The sequence below is a fragment of the Diabrotica virgifera genome, chromosome 1 (assembly GCF_917563875.1).
Source record: "Diabrotica virgifera virgifera chromosome 1, PGI_DIABVI_V3a".
Lineage (NCBI taxonomy): Eukaryota > Metazoa > Arthropoda > Insecta > Coleoptera > Chrysomelidae > Diabrotica > Diabrotica virgifera.
Genome location: NC_065443.1, coordinates 66,311,687 through 66,333,997, shown reverse-complemented (window position 1 = coordinate 66,333,997; position 22,311 = coordinate 66,311,687). Strand labels below are relative to the sequence as shown.

Below are 22,311 nucleotides of genomic sequence, written 5' to 3'. Positions count from 1 at the left end.
GGAGACACCCTAGTTTAATTTTAACATGAAGAAAAATGGTACCAATACCTGGCTCCAGTTACCTGAAGTGTGATGCTACGGAGACCTAGACAAGGAGTGACAAATCAAGTACACAAAGCAAATATACTGGCAGGATGTCTTAATAACACTATATACTATATGGCGAAACCGACATATTAACACTGAATGAAGTAAAGAATTTATAAAGCCAGTGTAAGACCAATAATGACATACCTATGCATCAGAAACAAGACCCGATACAGCCACAACACAAAGACTACCTGGAACCGGCAGATATGAGACGCCCATCAAGTTAGCAGAACAATGTCAGCAGAACACAGTTATTCTTATACCATAATTAAGTGTAAATTAAATGCAAATTTAATGTTCCAAGAAAAAATTTATTGCTCTTTTCTTTTAAAAGTTATCGCATTTTCTGCTAACTGATAATCAAGCTAGCAGAACAGTAATTCAAAAATTGATAAATCATTTATAATTGAATGCCAAAGTATTCTCTGAATTAAATGCAAATTTAATGTTGCACGAAAAAATTTATTGCTCTTCTTCTTTAAAAGTTATCGCATGTTCTGCTAACTTGATGATCCAGCTAACAGAACAGTAGTTCAAAAATTTATAAATCATTTATAATTGAATACCACAGTATTCTCTGAATTAAATGCAAATTTAATGTTCCAAGAAAAAATTTATTGCTCTGTTTTTTAAAAAGTTATCGCATGTTCTGGTAACTTGATTTCAAGCTAGCAGAACAATTATCTGAAGAATATCCAGTCTTCGTTTGTCGGGAGAGTTTCTGGACACCCTGTATATAGGCTGGTTAGACTGACAAGGTGTTATATTTTCTCCGCTCTGCTTTACGGGATAAAAGCATGGACACTTAACGCGTCGACTACTAAAAATTTGGAAGCATTTGAACTGTGGGTGTCTAGAATGAAGTATCCTGAAGATATCATGGACCGAGCATGTAACAAATAAGTTAGCAGAACATGCGATAACTTTTAAAGAAGAAGAGCAATACATTTTTTCTTGGAACATTAAATTTGCATTTAATTCAGAGAATACTTTGGCATTCAACTATAAATTATTTATCAAATTTTTGAACTACTGTTCTGCTAGCTTGATTATATTATCAAGTTAGCAGAACATGCGATAACTTTTAAAGAAGAAGAGCAATACATTTTTTCTTCGAACATTAAATTTGCATTTAATTCAGAGAATACTTTGGCATTCAATTATAAATGATTTATCAAATTTTTGAACTACTGTTCTGCTAGCTTGATTATCAAGTTAGCAGAACATGCGATAACTTTTAAAGAAGAAGAGCAATAAATTTTTTCTTGGAACATTAAATTTCAATTAAATTCAGAGAATACTTTGGCATTCAATTATAAATGATTTATCAATTTTTGAACTACTGTTCTGCTAGCTTGATTATCAAGTTAGCAGAACATGCGATAACTTTTAAAGAAGAAGAGCAATAAATTTTTTTTTGGAACATTAAATTTCAATTAAATTCAGAGAATACTTTGGCATTCAATTATAAATGATTTATCAATTTTTGAACTACTGTTCTGCTAGCTTGATTATCAAGTTAGCAGAACATGCGATAACTTTTAAAGAAGAAGAGCAATAAATTTTTTCTTGGAACATTAAATTTGCATTTAATTTACACTTAATTATGGTATAAGAATAACTGTGTTCTACTGACTTTGTTCTGCTAACTTGATGGAAGTAGATATGAGGGTACTTTGAAGAATTCATGAAATACGCTGAGAGATCGAAAGGGGAGTGAAGACATTAGAAGACAATGTAATGTACAGTGTAGTAAACGACACTAAATAGAAAAAAAAAAGAATGAAATAACCACATAAGCAGTATGGGGGAGACACGTGTGGTCAAAATAGCAAGAGATAAATCACCAATCGGTAGAAGTATCTGTTGGTCGACCGCGCACAAGGAGTGACAACCACAACCTTCCATAGAGGTACGTACCTGTCAATCCGCCAGTAAACAAGCAGAATTATTGCTTATAAAGAGGAGGAAAAAGAAGAATATGAAGAAGCTACCTCAACAGCATATATCACGAATAAAAAAGTTTTATGAAGCATGAAAAGTAATGGAAGGAAAAATAGATGGTATGAGTGAATCACCTCACAGAAAGTGCTCAGGAGTGAACTGGAATAAACACGTACAACCTAAAAAGACAGAGAACTATTTGCTGATATCGTAGCCATCGATTCACACGATCAAAACATTACAACCGTGTGGTCTCCAAGTTTTTTTAATTTTTAAGATAGAACGTTCTGTTCGGCAGTGTTCTATAAAATAAGCAAATCTACGGAAGGATAGATATGGGAGAGTTTATACAATATGTATTGTACTACTCTTGTATGGTGCATCTGCGGATGTAGAGGAACGTCCAGCTTGTGGGCTATGTCAATGATCTGGCCTCCGTCTCCTTACCTTCGTTGTGGTAGTGGCGAAAATGCCTTATTTTGGGCTTAACGCGAAACCTCAGAATGTCAGTCTATATTGAGCGCCCTTTACGTTGAGCAAATGCAGATTGATAGCGGATCCAAGGCAAGTGCACAAATAAGTTCTTTATACAGGGTGGAACTCACTTAGGGAATACAATAATTATTATTTCTGTCTTTGTTTTAAAAAATTATAAAAAACGCTGAGAACCGTCGATTTTCATATATAAATCTGCGCTTTTTAAACATAAATATGTACAAGGTGATTCATGCAAGCCTAGCATAGTCCATAAGCTTTATTTTTAATGGAACACCCTGTATATTTTTATATTTTTAAAAGCTCCTTAACAACGTGATCTCCACGAACTATATCATGGAGTCTATTATGAATATTACAGGGTGAAATTTTGAAATTATAAAGAGGGGAAACCGACTAATGGAATGATTGTTTATGTGTTTATTTAAAAAACTGTATTCACTGGGACACCTCAACTTTTATATTTAAATGTACATTTAAATGTACAGCGTAATTCATGTAAGTCTTGCATAGTCCATTATCTTTATTTTTAATGAAATACCCTGTATATTTTTCTGTTTTTAAAAGCTACTTAACAACCTGATCTTAACAGATTATATTATGTAGGGTCTATTATAAATAATACAATATAATATTTTGAAATTATGTATAATTTTCGCAAAACATTAAATTGAAATTGAAACTAAATTAAAATAAAAAACCAATTAATTGAACATGTTGACTCGTATATATACCTTTGAACAGTCGTCAACTCGAAATGGGATCAAACAACCGAAATACGATCTAGAATTGAAAAGGCCAGAACAACATTTAACAATATGAGAAATATATTCACCCATTCCGACATATCTCTCCTACTAAAAATACGGCTGCTAAAATGCTATCTATTTCCAGTCTTGCTATATGGCGCAGAGTCATGGACACTAACGGAAACATTAATGAGGAAGCTGGAAGCATTCGAAATGTGGGTGTATCGACGTATCCTCAAGATATCCTGGTCGACTCACACCACCAACGTAGAGGTATTGCGCCGAATACAAAATTGCGCCGGGAGGAAAACAAAAAGAAATCTCTTTCACAATTAAGATACGTAAACTTGAATACCTCGGTCATATTATGAGACATGATAAATATCATATACACCAACTGATAATACAGGGTAAAATAGAAAGCAAACGCGGACCCGGAAGAAGAAGACACTCATGGCTTCAAAACTTACGTCAATGGTTTGGACTAACATCGATCGAGTTATTCAGAAACGCCGCAAACAAAATTAAAATTGCTATGATGATAACCAACGTCCGCAAAGGACAAGGTACATGAAGAAGAAGAAGAAAACATTAAATACACAAAATTTTAAAATTAATAATTTATCAAACTTTCATTAATGGTATTTTTTTTAAATTAGCTAAATATAGACATCAATGTTTTAAACTAAGTATTAACAAAATATTGTATTGTATCAATTTTGTAATTAATTTCTGGACGAAAATTATAAGTATATATGTCACCTTGTATTATTCATAATAGACTCTACATAATATAGTTTGTTAAGATCAGGTTATCAAGGAGCTTTTAAAAACAGAAAAATATACAGGGTGTTCCATTAAAAATAAAGATGATGGACTACGCTAGACTTGCGTGAATAACTGTACTGTACATCTAAATTTATGTTTAAAAAGCGCACACTAAAATTTAAAAATTGACATGTACCAGCGTTTTTATGATTTTGCCAATAAAAGCATCAAACAATGTTGTTCCGTAAGTGGTTTTCACACTGTATAATTTCAAAATTTCACACTGTAATATTCCTAATAGAACCTAAATTATATAGTTCGTTGATATCAGGTTAAGGAGCTTTTAAAATATAAAAATATACTGGGTGTTCCATTAAAAATAAAGCTTATGGTCTATGCTAGGCTTGCGTAAACCCGCAAAATTTGAATCGTTTGTGTGAATTCGCGTGAATCATTTGTGTATAAAAATCGTCTCCGCGTTTTTTATATATTTTTAAAACAAGGACAGAAATAATTTTATTCCATAACTGAGTTTCACCCTGTATATGCTTGAATAAGCGCATTTATAGACAAACTATAAAGCCTTTTTCATTACAAAATATCAAATAGTATGTTTAATTAAGATTCTTTTCTTCAGAATAAAACAAGTACATGTAGTTACAAAATCTATTTTATTAATCATAATATTTAACAAGTTCAATGAAAATATCTGAAATAAAATAATATCTACATAATTTACCCGACATATAATAATATAATAATTTAAATATACACATATTTAAAAAATACTTCTATTTAAAAAATATTTCCTTTTTCGTCACCTTTTGCCGTAATTTATTTTAATTATTTCGTAATACATTAATATTAATGTTTCTTGGTTGGAGTCCGTAGAAGGAGACACTTAAAGGTAATCAGGTAATCAGGTAATACAAAAAGGCCAGCTAGCACACCTACACATTGAATTTTTCAAGTTTCAGTCATTTTTTACAATTCACCGTTTCTGGTAATTGACTCAGATATAGTAATAAAAACGTATACGAGGTGCTCAAGTTCTTGTGTTGAAATTAGAATTGGGACCGTGAATCTTTACATCGAGATAGAACACCTGTTTTGAAATTATAAATTTCATGAGTACTGACAATAATTAGGGTGTTGATATTTGGTTTAGAGTTGTGACTGCATAGCTCCACTGAAGACGCATAGATGCAGAAATAGCTATCTGGAGATGGTGATCCAACTCTGAATCAAGTAAAAACAAAAACTGCCTTTACCTTTGACAATAATTACCTACTCGATTGGTGTCCTAAGTTTCAGGCTTATCGAGGTAGGGAAAGACCTCCGACACAGTGGTCGGATTATATAAAGAGGGTTACAACAAATTGGATTTACACGGCATAATATCGGAAGCGCTGGTGACAAATCAGAGGCCCATGTACAGCAGGGAATGCTGCAGACTACGTGATGGTTAATTCACTTTTAAATAATTTTGGGAATGAGTAATTTCATAATAGTTTTTACCTCTTTTATATAAGAGATTTAATTCTCTTTACAAATTTTGATCCACAACTATTGCCAGAAAAGCATTAAGTTGTTATTGCCAAGCGAAAATAGTTGCACGAATTAAGGGGTCGACCCCAAAATATCAACTGTCATCAACACGCCTAACTTCACGCGCAACTTTCATACATCCAAAATGCCGGAGCGACCCAAAATAGTGACAACTCTACTTTATCGATAGTCAGACGTGCAGGGTAAATTGAAGATGGAATTACAAAAAAAATTATGTACTATGTACCTATGTCTTTGTATATGTTACAGTTCAAGTTGATTCTCAGTTAGAGTTGACTTTTCCTAGTTCGAGTCAACTCCAACTGAAACGAGCAGTAAAAGTTGATTTGAAAAATTTAAATCAACTTTTACTAGTTGAAGTTCACTCTTCCTAACTCTTGTTAGTAAAAGTAGATTATATAATTTATACGAGTATAATCTCACGTGCATTTTTGATGAGTTGTGTCTCTTTGCTTTGACCGTTTCAACTACTTATTAGTCCAGGCTTTAACTTTACCCCCGTTAGGTAAATTATTCTGATTCGATTTTTTTGCACAAACTGACTCAGACAAATACATCCTTATAACAAATACAGTGTCAGGCGGTACCGCGGTCGAAAAATTGTTTAACCAATTTTTGTTAACCAAATTCACAAAAATAATTCTTATCTACTCTACATCATATTATGTATAAGTTTTTATTGTGTGAAAATTGTAAATATGTATAGATAGCAGTACATGAAGGGATTAAAGTATGCCTGAAGTAATAATGTATTTTAAATGGGATTTACTTTTTCGCACTGTTTTTTAGCACAATTTCATGTAATCAAATATCCTTAACTTTCGCCTTGTCATGGTGATGACATGTGAGCAATAAATTACAAAAAAAGTTTTGACAGTTTTGTGGTTTGACAGAAGTTTGAATTTTTAAATGTCAAAGTTCTAAAAAATTGTAAAATAGGAATGTATTCCAGTGACGAAAAGTTGCAGTTTTTTTATTTGTTTTTTGGTAGATAAAATATTGTATGAAACTGTGCGTGAAGTACTTTTTGCGCACTTAGGCGATGTATAGCACTCGGCCCGCTCGTGCTCCAGTGGCGCACCCAGAATTTTCCTCTAGGGGGGTTGGCTTGGGCTGGGTTCGGACAAGTAATCCTGACAAAAAATCCCCACAAATTATACCTGGACAAAAAATCCCCAGACAAAAAATCCTCGGACAAATAATCCCCGGGCCAGAAATCCCCACAAAGAATCCCCATCAAATATTTGCTACCGAATAGTTCTCTAAAAGTTTTCCCCTGAACGCAATCGACTCAAATGTTTTTTAGCCTCAGTGCCTAAGAGTTATAGCAATGGCCATGAAACCTCTTTTTGGCAAGACAATAATGATTAATAATTAAGATTAAGCATGAATTATTGTAACTTCGATTACCAAATTTCGAATTCCAATTACATGCAGAAAACTTCAAATTTTACATGACAAACGAGTGTGAGTTTTTTCAAAAAATGGTGGAAGATTTGGAGAATGAGCTAAGGCTGTGGGAATCATGTTGTAATTATTCACTTAAATCTTTTGCTCACTCCGCCTTGAATAACTAAGTTCAAAACTTTGCCTATTATCTGTGTGCATCCATGAAAAATTTTTGCGCTATTATGAATGTTTAGCTTTGCTATGAAAACGCAGAACACAGGTTTTTGACATAGCTTTTGAAAGCTTTTGAAGCAGGTTTCTGAAATCTTGCATGCCGATAATTGAAACTGATGACTAAATATTTTTCGTTATGTATTACTAAAAAGATTACTACCATACGCCGAAGAAATAGTTGGTTATTACCAGTGTGATTTCAGGCCCGGAAGATCGATTTTTGATCAAATATTTACTATTAATAGACAAATGCTTGAAAGGATTGGGAGTATAATCAAGACGTGCATCAGATCTTTATAGATTTCAAACAGGGTTATGATTCAATTAATTATCCTACACTATGGAATACAATGGTCGAGCTGGGCGTACCCAAGAAACTAACTGCGGTAACGCAAATGTGTGTAAGTAACTTCTTTGCACAAGTTAGAAGAGATGGGGTAATATCAAATGCTTTCTGCATAAATTATGGACTGAGACAGGGAGATCCGTTATCCCCATTGTTGTTTAAGCTGGCCTTAGAATATTCCATGCGAAAAATTTATCCAAAAATCAAACCAGACATAGCTGCTCGGGGAGAGGCCAGATGGGAGAAACTCTGTAAGACGGCCTAGAAAAAGGTGGAAATATGCAGTCAGAGAAGATCTGGAGAAAATAGAAGTGAGACAATGGGAAATAGTGGCACAGGATCGACACATGGAAGGCAATAAACCACTCTCAAGGACACTCGAAGAGTTATAACGCCATTGATGATAATAATAACTAAATATTTTTGACGTTAAAACAAAAAGTAACAGGTTTTTTGCATTACAGATCGTTTTCAGGACCAGCAGTTCTCATCACGAATAGGCAAGTTTTGAACATATTTATTCAAAACAAAGTGAGTAAAAGATTTAAGCGAATAATTACAACGTGGTTCCCACAGCCTTAGCTCATTCCCCATATCTTCCACGATTTTTGAAAAAAACTTACACTCGTTTGTCATGTAAAATTTGAAGTTTTCGGCATGGAATTGAAATTCGAAATTTGGTAATCGAAATTAAAATTCATGCTTAATCTTAATTGCTAATTATTATTTTCGTACCGAAAAGCGGTTTCATGGTGATTGCTACAGCTCTCACGCACTGAGGCTGAAAAACATGTGAGTCTATTGCATTCACGGGAAAATTTTAGAGAACTATTCGGCAGCAAATATTTCTTGGGGATTTTTTGTCCGGGATTTTTTTGTGGGAATATTTTGTCCAAAAAAACTTGTGGGGATTATTTGTCCGGGATTTTTTGTCCGGGGATTTTTGTCTGGGGATTTTTTGTCTGGGGATTTTTTATCCAGGGATAATTTGTGGAGATTTTTTGTCTGCGATTATTTGTCCGGGGATTATTGTACGGGAATTATTTGTCCGGGGATTTTTTGTCTGGGACTTTTGTCCAGGGATAATTTGTGGAGATTTTTTGTCTGAGATTATTTGTCCTGGGAATTTTTGTCCTAACTTCGCTTGGGCACCGAAATTTTTTTGTATTCTTTCTGAAAGACAAGTTACATTTTCCTACTATTCTTTATATTTTTTACATGCCCCGGGAGGGGTTTTAACCCCCAAAACCCCCCCTGGGTGCGCCACTGTCGTGCTCTAAGCATCGCGTGCGTGCGCAAAAAGCATTCTTCACGAACTGTTTTAATAACTAAGTATTTCACTCCGGACAAATTTTTTTAGATTATTTTGGTCACTCGGAGCAAAAAAGGTCTCTTGTGATTTTTCTCTAAAATTGATAGTTTTCGAGTTATAAGCGATTTAAAATTTAAAAAATGCGAAATGACCATTTTTACGGCTTAATAACTCGATTAAAAACTATTATTATGAAAGTCAGAAAGTCACCTAATCAAAGTTTAAAGCCCCCCCTACAAGATCCTGAAAAAATTTTTGTCATTATTTTATTACTAAGCTGTTATTTTTAATGATCAACAATGAGCGCTAAATGCGTATTGAGGCGGCCGTCAATGTGAGTGCGAGTAAGATCCTCCATTCCGACCGTCCAATGCATGGTGCATCTCAGTCGCACTCACATTGACAGCCGCCTCAATACGCTCCTAGCGCTCATTGTTAATAATTAAAAATAACAGCTTAGTAATACAATAATGACAAATATTTCTTCAGTACCTTGTAGGGGGGTCGTTAAAATTTGATTTGGTGACTTTCTGACTTTCATAATAATTATAATTTTTAACTGAGTTATTAAGCCTTGAAAATGGTCATTTTCGCATTTTTCAAAAATCACAAAAGACCTCTTTTGCTCCGAATGACCCAAATTAATAATGTAAAAAAAATGTTCGAAGTGAATTTTTTTTGTGAATTTGTTAAAAAAAAAATTGTTTAAACAATTTTTCGATTACGATACCACCTGACACCCTGTGGTTTCGTTATAAGGACCTCTTTTTGAGTAAGTTTGTGCAAAAAAATCGAACTGGAATAATTTACCTAACGGGGGCGACGATACAGCCTGGACTATAAATATCACGATTTGAACATAATATACAGTAATAACATTTAATTTCTAGAATCGGTTGTTTGTGTGAATCAACTTTTACTAAATGGCATTGGGAAGAGTATACTTTAACTTAACTAGTTGGAGTCTACTTTTACTAGTAAATGTTGAATAAAAATCTTCATTTTTATATTTATAATCAACTTTTACTAAAACCAGCCGTTTGAGTCGACTCGAACTAGGAAAAGTCAACTCCAACTGGATAATCAACTTGAACTGTAACATATATTATACTCACTTTATAATGCTCAAAAAATTACGGTATCTAGATTTCAATGCATATTTTTGGCACCAAGTTGGATACGACCCTATCATATATATACATAGTGTGACCAACTAGTCCGAAAAATCCGGGACATGGCCCGAATTATGAAGTCGTGTCCCGGCGTCCGCAACAAGGCTTCCGGGCCATCCGAATTTTCAAATTGAATTGATGGGACAAAAAAAAGTCGACAATTTCTAGAGTGTAATATTAATACCACATACAAAACGCATGGATTTTATATCATGGTATTATAGTTCTTTCGGTATTGTTACTTATGAGTAGGTACTATGTCATCGGCAAACTTTAGTGACTTAAAAATCTGCCATCGATCTTAATTCCACGTTGTTCCCAATTTAACTTCTTGAACACATCTTCTAATGCACGAGTAAATAACTTAACTAACTAAATGAGCTTAAAAACAAGAATCTGAAAAAGTCGGTTTAAAAATGAACGTAAATAAAACAAAAGTGATGACAAATCAAGATATCACAATCGACTTAGATGGAAGTGAGATCGAAAGTGTCGAAGAATATAATATACCTAGGTAACACGATCAAATTAGGCAAACAGAATCAAATGGCAGAGATAACTAGAAGAATCCGAGTGACCTGGACAGCAGTAGGAAGACTCAGTGATGTGTTGAAAAACAAAAAGATACCAATAAATCTAAAGAAAAGGATATTCAACAGTTGTTAGGTATATTCTACCAGTAATGACCTATGAAATGGAGACGATGATACTTACAGAGAGGTAGAGAACGACACAGAGGCCGATCGAACGAGCTATGTTCTTCTTCTTCTTCTTCAGGTGCCGTCCTCGTTCCGAAGTTTGGCTATCATCAAGGCTATGCGTATTTTTGATACCGTAGATCTAAATAATTGGCAGCTGCTGCACTTGTACCAATCTCTTAAATTCTTCAACCATGAATGTTTTCTTCTGCCAATGGATCTTTTACCTATTATTTTTCCCTGAATAATTAATTGTAGTAGCTGGTACTTTTGTCCCCTCATTATATGTCCCAAGTATTGCAGTTTGCGCTTTTTAATAGTAAGCGCAAGTTCTTTGTCTTTCTGCATCCTTCGCAACACTTCCATGTTTGTCACTCTCTCTGTCCACGATATTCTCAGTATCCTGCGGTACATCCACATCTCGAATGCTTCTATTTTCCTTGTATCGATCTTTTTCAGTGTCCAAGCTTCCATTCCATAGAAAAGAACTGACAGCACGTAACATCTCATGAGGCGAATTTTAAGATTTAAACTTAGCTCTCTTCCGCATAAAACTGTTTTCATTTTGGTAAAAGTAGCTCTAGCTTTTTCTATTCTGATCTTGATTTCTTCAGAGTTGTCGTTGTTTTCATTAATATAACAGTTCCCAGGTAATTATATTTTCTAACACACTCAATTCTTTGATGTACGGTTATGTGAAAAATTTTGTGGAGATTTCGACACCATCATTATTTTTGTTTTTTTGATGTTAAGTGATAAACCGAACTTTTCGCTGCACTCTACTATTCTGTTTATCAGTGTTTGGAGATCTTCCGGGGTTTCTGCTATTAATACTGTGTCATCAGCGTATCTCAAATTGTTTATTAAAGTGCCATTTATTTTAACTCCTATATCTTGGTCAGCAAGGGCTCTGTTTATAATATCTTCTGAATATAAGTTAAACAAGGTTGGTGAAAGTATGCAGGTTTCTGCTATTAATACTGTGTCATCAGCGTATCTCAAATTGTTTATTAAAGTGCCATTTATTTTAACTCCTATATCTTGGTCAGCAAGGGCTCTGTTTATAATATCTTCTGAATATAAGTTAAACAAGGTTGGTGAAAGTATGCATCCCTGCCTTACGCCTTTTTTGATCTCGAGTTCCTCGGTTGTTTCCCGTTCTACTCTAATATTCGCCTTCTGGTTATAGTAAATATTGAAGATAATTCTGAGGTCCCTTTTATCCAAGTTTTTCTCTACCAACAGTCTCATCAGGTGTTCGTGGCGAACTTTATCGAACGCCTTGTTGTCGTCAATAAGCTATGTTAGGAGTAGGTATCTCTCTGGAAACATATCCGAAATGAGGAAGTGCGAAGAAGGACGAAGGTGGAAGATTTAATTGGAAGAATTGCGCAAATGAAATGGAACTGGAACTGGGCAGGACACGTGGCACGACAAAACATCGAAAGGTGGACGGGAAACATTGTAAATTGGAGACCACGCGAGCACAGTCGTAGTAGAGGAAGACCACAAAAACGATGGCTAGACGACATGAAAGCAAAAATGGGGAGAAACTGGCACCAAATAGCACAAAACGGAGAAGAATGGAGAATTCATAGGAGGCCTTTGTCCAGGAGTGGATGCAAACAGGCTGAAGAAGAAGAAGAAGAAGATTATAGTTCTACGAAAACTAAAACGGTGGACTTTTTTCGTTTCTGTATTTTAATTATCGTCACTGAAAAAAAAATGTCTCGATTTTCATTGAATAGTCCCGGATTTCGGGTATTGGTTTTCAGCCTTGTCCCGGATTCAACTAAATTGGAGTTGGTCACACTATGTATACACAGCAACTCGCATACATAATATTAAGAAAAATAAATATAAAGAATATAACATTTAAAAATTGAATTGATGATGTCATTAATTCCAGTTGGAATTATTTCAGATTATCAAAATGTCATGGATTTAGGGAAATGCTAAAGTTCACTTTTGCAAAAAACAATGGAGAGAATAATTTACTGAATTACTGAATAACAGTATTTTTTAATTTTTACACAATGGGGTAACGTTCTTATTTTTGTGTCAAAAGTGAATATTATGTCCAAACATCCAATTATTAATCCTAGAATACATTTTTTTAAGAAGAACGTCACGTCAGAACGATTAAGAAAATAAGGGATATGACCATTTACAGGCTAGTACCGACCACAAAGCCAAAATATGTAAAGTTTTACGATATTTTTAATATTCATCTATTTTTTAAATGATCATTTCTGAAAATTGTTACATTTTGATACATGACGGGTTATTTATTTTGGTTTGTTAAGGAGTATATTATTACATATTTTGTTTTTGGAATAATTTCTAAAAAAACAAAGGCCCAAGTATTCGTCCAACGATGTATATGTTGTTCTGAAGCTATTTCCTTGTGGCATTTTTATAATCAAGTATATTCAAATGGGAAATAAGCCACAATTTTACCTAAAAATGATTTTATTAACGTTTCGACGCCCAAGTCGGGTGTCGTTGTGAAAATACAAAATAATACTAAATAAACAAAAATGGTGTTGCTTAGTAAAAAATTCTTCTAATAATTTATTTAATCTGACTCATTTTTTATTTTATTTTAATAATTTTTGTTTATTTAGTATTATTTTGTATTTTGACAACGACACCCGACTTTGGCGTCGAAACGTTAATAAAATCATTTTTAGGTAAAATTGTGGCTTATTTCCCATTTGAATACACAGTCGAACCCGCTTATTGGAATAGTCTTTGTGCAAGGCAAAAATATTCTTATAACCGGGATATTCTAATAACCGATCATTGGTGGCTAGTCGAAATAAGTGTTACCGAATATATGTAATATATTATTTACATACTATGCTAATGTGTAGTTTTACATACTATGCCAATATGTATATCATATATGTACCTACGTAATCAGTGTATGTAAATGGTTTTAGGTCTTTTTACGTCAATAATACAGTAGTGTAACTAGTACTTATCTATGTATGTGTTAAATACCAAATTACATTACATGTATGTGAATGAATACATTATAATATAATTAATATGAAATGTATGCAATATGTAGATATGTAAATATTTTCTTATTAAAATGCATATATGTATAACAAAATTACTTTTTTTTTCTTGAGAAATTATTGGTAATTATAGCTTTTTCGTTGTTAATCCGTGTGGTCATCCTTAATCCATTAGTTGAATAGAAGTTTTATTGGCGTCAAGAAATGGATTGTTACATTCTTGTTCTTTTCTCTTCTTTTCGAATTTAACAAAGCCATAATTCCATCTTGCAAACAAGTAGGTACTCTCTGAGTGAATTCTAAATAAACTGCTTCTAACAATTTTATAACAGGCAACAGTGCCTTTGTGTAGACAAATAAAAATTATTTTACGACCCATGCATTTGTCGGCCATGCTAAAGATCGAATTGGTATTCGTAACAAAGTAATAAATATTTATTACCCTAATAATATCTAATCCAGCACTACAGGCCGTTGACGACAAACCATAATACCAAACATAATTTAAATTTTTAGTAAATTGTAAAAAAAATATTCTTTGACCTGCAAAATATGCTAATAAGCGGTATTATCTAGTTAGATCCTATTCCAATAAACAGATAAATTTATTAAGGAGTAAATGGAAATGTTTCGGGAACTTGAATTTATATTCCATAAACCGGGATATTCCTATAACAGGGATTCTAATAAGCGGGTTCGACTGTACTTGATTAACGATGTATATTTCATAAAGATTAACCTCGTTGAATAAGTTTGTCAAAAAATATAAAAGAAAACAGATATGAAGAATATCTTGTAGGAATACTGTCCTGTAAACCCAAGAAAGTTAATTAGATTTTGGTATACACTAAACTGAATACGCTCATGACCTATTTCACAAAAATAGACATATTCAGGTTGTCTTGAAATTAATAGGTTTCAGAAACTATTGTTACTAAAGGCAAGCTTTCACAAAGATTCATTGTTAAGCATTAATATTTTAATCGAAGACTTAAATTTTTTTCTTTTTACATTGTGTTAAAGAAAACGTAAACGTTTATGATATGGTAAAAATTCACAAGTTCTTTTGTTAATGTAAATTGCTACGTGGAACAATGGACGTGAAAACAATTTGTAAAATAATTCAATTTTTCCATAATTTTATTTATTATGTTCATTTACAAATTTAAAAACAAATGTTTTGTTTTTTTTTTCTTCTAATACAAAGGCCTTTAAATATCCGATATAATCAATTTGGCTTTATGCAGGGCAGATCAACAACAGATGCAATTTTCATTAAGGCAACTGATGGAAAAATACAGGAATAAAGAGACCAACGCTCATATGGTATTGATTGATCTTGAGAAAGCATATAATAGAGTTCCTCGAGAGATTATGTGGTGGGCACTCAATAAGAAAGGAGTCCCTGGTGAATATGTAAAGTTTGTGAGAGATATGTATGAGGGAGTAACGACTAGTGTTAGGACAGGTGTGGGTGAGACTGATAAATCTCAGGTGAAAGTAGGATTGCACCAAGTCTCGGTGCTTAGTCCTTATTTATTCTCATTAGTTTTGGACCAGATAACAGCGAAACTACAGGGTAGTATTCCATGGTGCCTAATGTATGCTGATGATGTAGTGTTAATAGGAAATAGTGAAAGAGACTTAGAACAAAAACTGGAACAGTGGTGACAAGCTCTGGAGGAAAAAGGTTTAAAACTTAGTAGGACAAAACAGAGTATTTGGAATGTTCATTTTTTAAAGATGGAGTTACTACAAATAAAATGGTATCTTTGGATGGTAAAATGATTGTGAAAAGCAATAGTTTTAAGTACCTAGGATGGGTATTACAGAGCAATGGAGAAATAGATGGAGATGCATGCAGTAGAATTAGGGCTGGATGGACGAAGTGGAAAGAAGCGAGTGGTGTGTTGTGTGACAGTAAAATTCCAATGAAGCTGAAGGGAAAATTCTATAAAACAGCCATAAGACCGGCTATGATGTACGGAACTGAATGTTGGGCAGTGAAAAAGAAAGAGGAACAACGAATGCATGTGGCGGAAATGAGAATGCTTAGATGGATGAGTGGAGTGACAAAGAAGGATAAAATTAGAAATGAGTATATTAGGGGAAGTCTAGGGGCCGGTTGTTCGAACGCTAATCAAAAATAATCATTATCAAATATTTAATTACTGTCACCATCTGTCAATGTCAACTTTGTTTGGGTTGCTGAAAACATAATTATGGATTACAATTATGAAATTAGTTAATCAATTATCTTAATAATTGTTATGTTAATTGATTCACTAATCTCATAATTATAATCAATTATGTTTTCAGCAACCCAATCAAAGTTGACATTGACAGTTGGTGACAGTAATTAAATATTTGATAGTGATCATTGTTGATTAGCGTTCGAACAACCGGCCCTAGGCGTGGCACCAATTGATGCCAAAATAAAAGAGCATAGGTTAAGATGGTTTGGTCATGTTCAACGTCGAGACGTTAGTCACCCAATACGAAGAATAGCTGAAGTGCAGATTCCTGGAAGGAGTAGGAGAGGAAGACCAAAGAAGACCTGGGGGAGACGATAAGGCAGGACATGGTAAAGGGGATTAACATTGATATGACCCAAGATAGAATCGTGTGGAGAAATGCAATTAGGGAAGCCGACCCCGCATAGGGATAAGGCAAAGAGAATGATGACAAAGGTCTATAACATAAACTGGAATACCCATACCAAATATTCTTCTTTAAGTGCCGTCTCCCAATCGGAGGTTGGATAGCATCATCACTATCTTTACTCGATCTACCGCTGCTCTGAAGAGTTCTATAGAACTGCATTTAAACCACTCCCTTTGGATTTGGTTTCATTTTGAAACTAAATGAAAATGTTTATTCATTTTAATTTCATTAGTTTACTCCTACAGAGTACAAGGGTCCATTTTTCGTTGGAACTTTTCCGCGCTGGACAGATGAGTTGTGAATTGTAAATTAAAGAATTCCCTCATCTTCATGCTCCAGCATCCGTTTGGCTTGCATTTTTTTAGAAGCCACGGAGGTGTAACCAGAAAAATGGTCCCAATAAGGTTTTCAATTTAATATTATTTTATATTTTATTGGATTCAAGACTTTATAATTTTGACTCGTTCTATAACAATAACAATGTACTTTCTTATAGCAATAAGTTCAACATTTAATACAATAAAGATAAAAAAACTATAACTTACATATCACAAAAGAAAGATAACAGATAATAAAGACAAGATATAAAATAATGGAAGATGGGATAAACAGATAATATATTCGAGACCACGGGAAAACAAGATAGGAAGAAGAAGACGTTAGATGAGACAGATGACGATCTTAAGAAACATGCTGGTACAAAATAGATGACCAGAGCTGGAACAAAATAGATGAAGAACTGTGAAGAGGAAGACAATAGACTAAATATGAAAACGTTTACATGATAAACAACTTGTAAGTCGTATAAGTAAGCACAATTTGTGACATCTACTTATAATTAACTACAGTCCATCTAATTTACTTACCGTTGCACGTCATTATCTACGCCAGAGATCTAAGTTGACATCGTTGCCAAAGTATAAAAAAACCTGAATCCATTTTAAATCAAATATATCACATAATTATTGTAAACGTGGATTATATAACAAAACAAATTAATATTCAATGTAAATAAGTAAAAACTTACGAAGTAGAGAACAAGAATTAAGTTACAATCTTTTAAGATTTGCAGTGCAAGCGTTTTTGCACTGCATTGTTAATAATTAAAAAACGGCTCCGAACTCTTGGCATGAAGCCGGTAGCTTTGCTCGTACGTAGAGGGGATATTTATAAATTCGCGAGCGCCAGTAGTGACAAGTCTGTAAACGTTTACCGGAAATTTGACATAAATGTCAAAGTGATTAATTTAAAATTAAAATTAAAAACATTAATTATAAAAAATATTAGTTGGTCAAAGCTGTGGTATATATTTTTACCTTAAATATACTTACGTTTTAAATACTGAATTTACGTTTTTTTAATGTTCCTTAATATGTAATTATAAATTCTTCTATTAATCTTAGCGCCATCTACACGATAATTGTGAAAGCATCCGAAGTAAGAAATTAATATTTCATCAATAGAACGTCAAAATGATTAGCAAAATCTTAAAAAAATCTATTACAGTTTAATTACTTTTTAGCGTTGTAAATATTAAGCGATAACAGTTAAATAATAAATTTAAAAATTACCGGTGAAAGTTGAACTAGTAATCCGCCAGGAGCGACATCAGCGAAGCTCAGAGCGTATACGCTGTGAGCTCGTACGTAGAGGGGATATTTACAAATTCGCGAGCGCCAGTAGTGGCAAGTCTGTAAACGTTTACCGGAAATTTGACATAAATGTCAAAGTGATTAATTTAAAATTAAAATTAAAAACATTAATTATAAAAAATATTAGTTGGTCAAAGCTGTGGTACAGTATTTCTCATGATCATCTTTCAGTGCGTCACAGTTTTTCGATTTATTTCTAACGCATTAAATTGTATGTGACAGGAAAAAAGGCATGTTGGTGATTACATTTCGTCGGTGACATTTTTATAACATTTATTCTAGTTATTCTAGTTGTCGATAGATGGCGCCATAATAAAAAAATAATTTTTTTTAATTAGATAATAATATTACAAATATAATCTGTATAATTTATAAGACTATACAAATCAAAGAAAATACCATTTTATAAATGCAAGAAACACATTTGATTTGTTTTTATTCCAAATTGAAAATAAAATGTGACAACTGTCAGATTTAACTAAAATGTCATGTTAGAATAAATGTCATAAATGTGTATTATCACGGACTTACCCTTTTTCCTATCATTTGTTACGCAATGAAAAATGATCATGAAAAGGACAATATATATTTTTACCTTAAATATACTTACGTTTTAAATACTGAATTTAAGTTTTTTTTAATGTTCCGTAATATGTAATTATAATTTAATGTAAAAATCTTAGCGCCATCTACACGATAATTGTGAAAGTATCCGAAGTATGAAATTCATATTTTATCAATAGAACGTCAAAATGATTAGCAAAATCTTAAAAAAATCGATTACAATTTAATTACTTTTTTGCGTTGTAAATGTTAAGCGATAACAATTAACTAATAAATTTAAAAATTACCGGTGAAAGTTAAATTAGTAATCCGCTAGGAGCGCCACCAGCGAAGCTCAGAGCGTATACGCTGTGAGCTTCGCTGGTGTCGCTCCTAGCGGTTACTAATTCAACTTTTACCGGTAATTTTTAAATTTATTATTTAATTGTTATCGCTTAATATTTACAACGCAAAAAAGTAATTAAATTGTAATCGATTTTTTTAAGATTTTTCTAATCATTTTGACGTTCTATTAATATCAATTTCCTACTTCGGATACTTTGACAATAATCGTGTAGATGGCGCTAAGATTATAATAGATTATTTATAATTAGATATTACGGAACATTAAAAAAACTTAAATTCGGTATTTAAAACGTAAGTATATTTAAGGTAAAAATATATACCACAGCTTTGACCAACTAATATTGTTTATAATTAATGTTTTTAATTTTAATTTTAAATTAATCACTTTGACATTTATGTCAAATTTCCGGTAAACGTTTACAAACTTGTCACTACTGGCGTTCGCGAATTTGTAAATATCCCCTCTACGTACGAGCTCACAGCGTATAGTAGATGATCTTTTTATAGTAAAGTAAATAATAAAAACAGTAAATATAATAAAACAGATACTTATAGTAAAGAATATAAACAAATATGAAGTGTCATCACCGCAACTGTCAAATAAATGTTACCAATTTATTCTAAAATGTCACCTTCGTTCGATTACAGTTACAGTGTGTTCCGAACAAATCTGCTTCATAAAAATGTATAAAATCCATTTATACAAATTAAATGAAACATATTGTGTATTTATTTAGGTTAACATTAATAGAAATCGTCAAATATTATTTCTACGCGTACATAATAAAATATGTCTAGTGGATGTAATGCCAATGTACTCGGCAAAATGATTCTAAAAAAGAACACACCTACCGCCTAAATATTTCGTGTTGGTACCATGTGACGTCACAGGCTATGACGCGGATGACGTGCAACGGTTAGTAAATTAGATGAAGTATATCTAAAAGAGACTTGGGTAAACTTTCATATAAAAAATTCATTCGACTAGAAAAAACGTAGGTTCTCTAAACGGTTAATCTTATTGAATCGAAAGCAACCATTTATAAAGATATAAAATTAAAAATTACAAAAATATGTTTTTAAAATCACGACATCCATTCATTGTTTTAGAGGCAGTGACCATAAACCTTGTGTTGACTCTATTAATAGTCCATTGAAATGTTACATTTAGTGTGCATTTCTTAGAGGAGTCAATTTTATTTTTTTAATGTGTAGGGGGGTTCAGTAGAAGCTTAAGTTCAAGTTTTTGGGGTTGAGGCCCTTGTCCCCCGGCCGCCATCTTGGAAAAAGGGGTGCAAAGGGCTTTAGCGCTGTATCTCGTAAACTAGCTACCCTACAGAAAATTTAATTTCACATAAAATGAAGCAAATTAAATTTTCTACAATTTTATATTTATTACTTTTTATCGTAAAGTGACCAACAAAAAAGTTATAAACAAAAATAAGAGAAAATTTTGTAAGAAATTTCCTTTTGGAGGTTATAACTTTTTTTACGTTCATTTCACAATAAAATAACATAGCGATTTTGTAGAGGATTTTTCAATAAACAATTTTTACTATAAAGTTGTTTAATTTTATTTATTATCTAGGTTTTACAGCGCTCCAAACTTGACCAGATTCTTGAATTCTCGTAGAAAAATAATGCTTTTCTATCTATATATTAGACGAGCGGCATTAACCGTTATGCCAACCACGAAAACAAAATTTAAAGTGAATGATCAATATTGGTCTATTTTTATGTTTTCGAGGTCGCTGAATCCGAATATGAAGTTTTTTATATGAAGTTCGCTGAAAAACCCTCTACAAAATTGCTATAATGTTATTTTATTTTAAAATGAACTGAAAAAAAGTTATAACATCCAAAAGGAAACTTGTTAAAAAAAATTTACATATTTTTGGTTATATCTTTTTTGTTGGTCACTTGACGATAAAAAGTAATAGAAACAAAATTGTGGAAAATTAAATTTGCTACATTTTATGTTTAATTAGATTTTCCGTAGGGTTGGTAGTTTACGAGATATAGCGCGAAACCCCTTTGCACCCCATTTCCAAGATGGCGACCGGGGACAAGGATGGCGACCCCAAAAACTTGAACTTTAGCTATTACTGATCCCCCCTACACATTAAAGAAATAAAATTGGCTCCTCTAAGAAATGCAAGGTACGGCCTAAAAAATGTAACATTTTAATGGACTATAAACATTACCCTTCAATTTATTTGTTTCAACCAGAAACTGGTTGAGGAGGATTCCATCTTAAACAAGTCGGGTCAACCTCTTTCAACAGAGACCCCCGTTTCTTAACCCTTTCCACGTACTCGTCGAGCACATCCTGCTTCTTCAGAATGATATGTTTACCCTTCCAATACTTCATCATTCCTAGAGCTTGTAAGGTGGACACGATGTCATAAGAATGTATTGCCATCTCTTGGCTGATGTCTTTGACAGATAAGGTGGTGCCAGCTCTGGAGCAGAGGTATCCCAAGAGGACGTCTTTCCAATAGGAACGGTATGAAATTAAGCCTAAGTCACTAAGAGGTTTTTCAGGGGAGCCGATTTTGCCTTCTACTCTGGTCAAGAGGTAGCCTGGAATAGAAAAACGAAAGTAAGTAAATGTTTTTCGATAAGTTCCTGATTTTTTTTATTTCATTTTTTGGCTTGGACTATAGTCATTGAGCAAGTCTCAATCAAAAGTAAATATATTAAAGAAATTGTCAATTAGTGAAACATGGTTATTATAATAATATTACAATTATTTGTTACTTCTTATTTTACCTACGCATTACAGCTAATGTACATACTATGGTTATAAATACTATACCCACGATAAGATGTCAACCCGGTTCAGCACTTCGGAGGTTTAAATCCTCTTAGTGATTTTTTTCTTTAATTTTTTTTTATTTTTTTTTTATATTTTTTTGTTTTTTTTTAGATATTAGATTAATTTAGATAGTAGATATATTTAATTTAATCATTTTTTAAAAATTTTTTGTTTCATTTTTTATTATTTTTTTATTTTTTTTTAATATTTTTTTAAACATATTTTACAAATATAGCTAATTACAATAATATTTTACTATCCGACAAAAAGATACCAAAAGTCAAAAATTTTCTTTTTATTTAGTGACAGAAAAAAGAGAATATTTACACAGAGTGGGATGTTCTGGTCTATAATTTGAAAAAACTAATTTAAGTATGTACCTGATTTGAAAAACTATTATTCGTTAAATTAAATCTTGTTTTAAGAACGAAAATACTCAAATTAGGACTTAAAACCCTTTAAAATGCATAAAATAC

The 22,311-nt window shown here is 32.7% G+C and overlaps 1 protein-coding gene across 1 annotated transcript in view; it reads right to left on the bottom strand.

The window, feature by feature from the left end:
- Positions 1-4,698: 4,698 nt before the first annotated feature.
- Positions 4,699-22,311, bottom strand: part of LOC114332279 (histone acetyltransferase KAT7) — a 406,379-nt gene continuing 388,766 nt past the window's right edge. Inside the window, exon 8 of the mRNA XM_050656904.1 lies at positions 4,699-21,600. Within this exon, the coding sequence (XP_050512861.1) occupies positions 21,239-21,600 (362 nt within the window). The 3' untranslated portion in view covers positions 4,699-21,238. The remainder of the gene's footprint in view (positions 21,601-22,311) is intronic.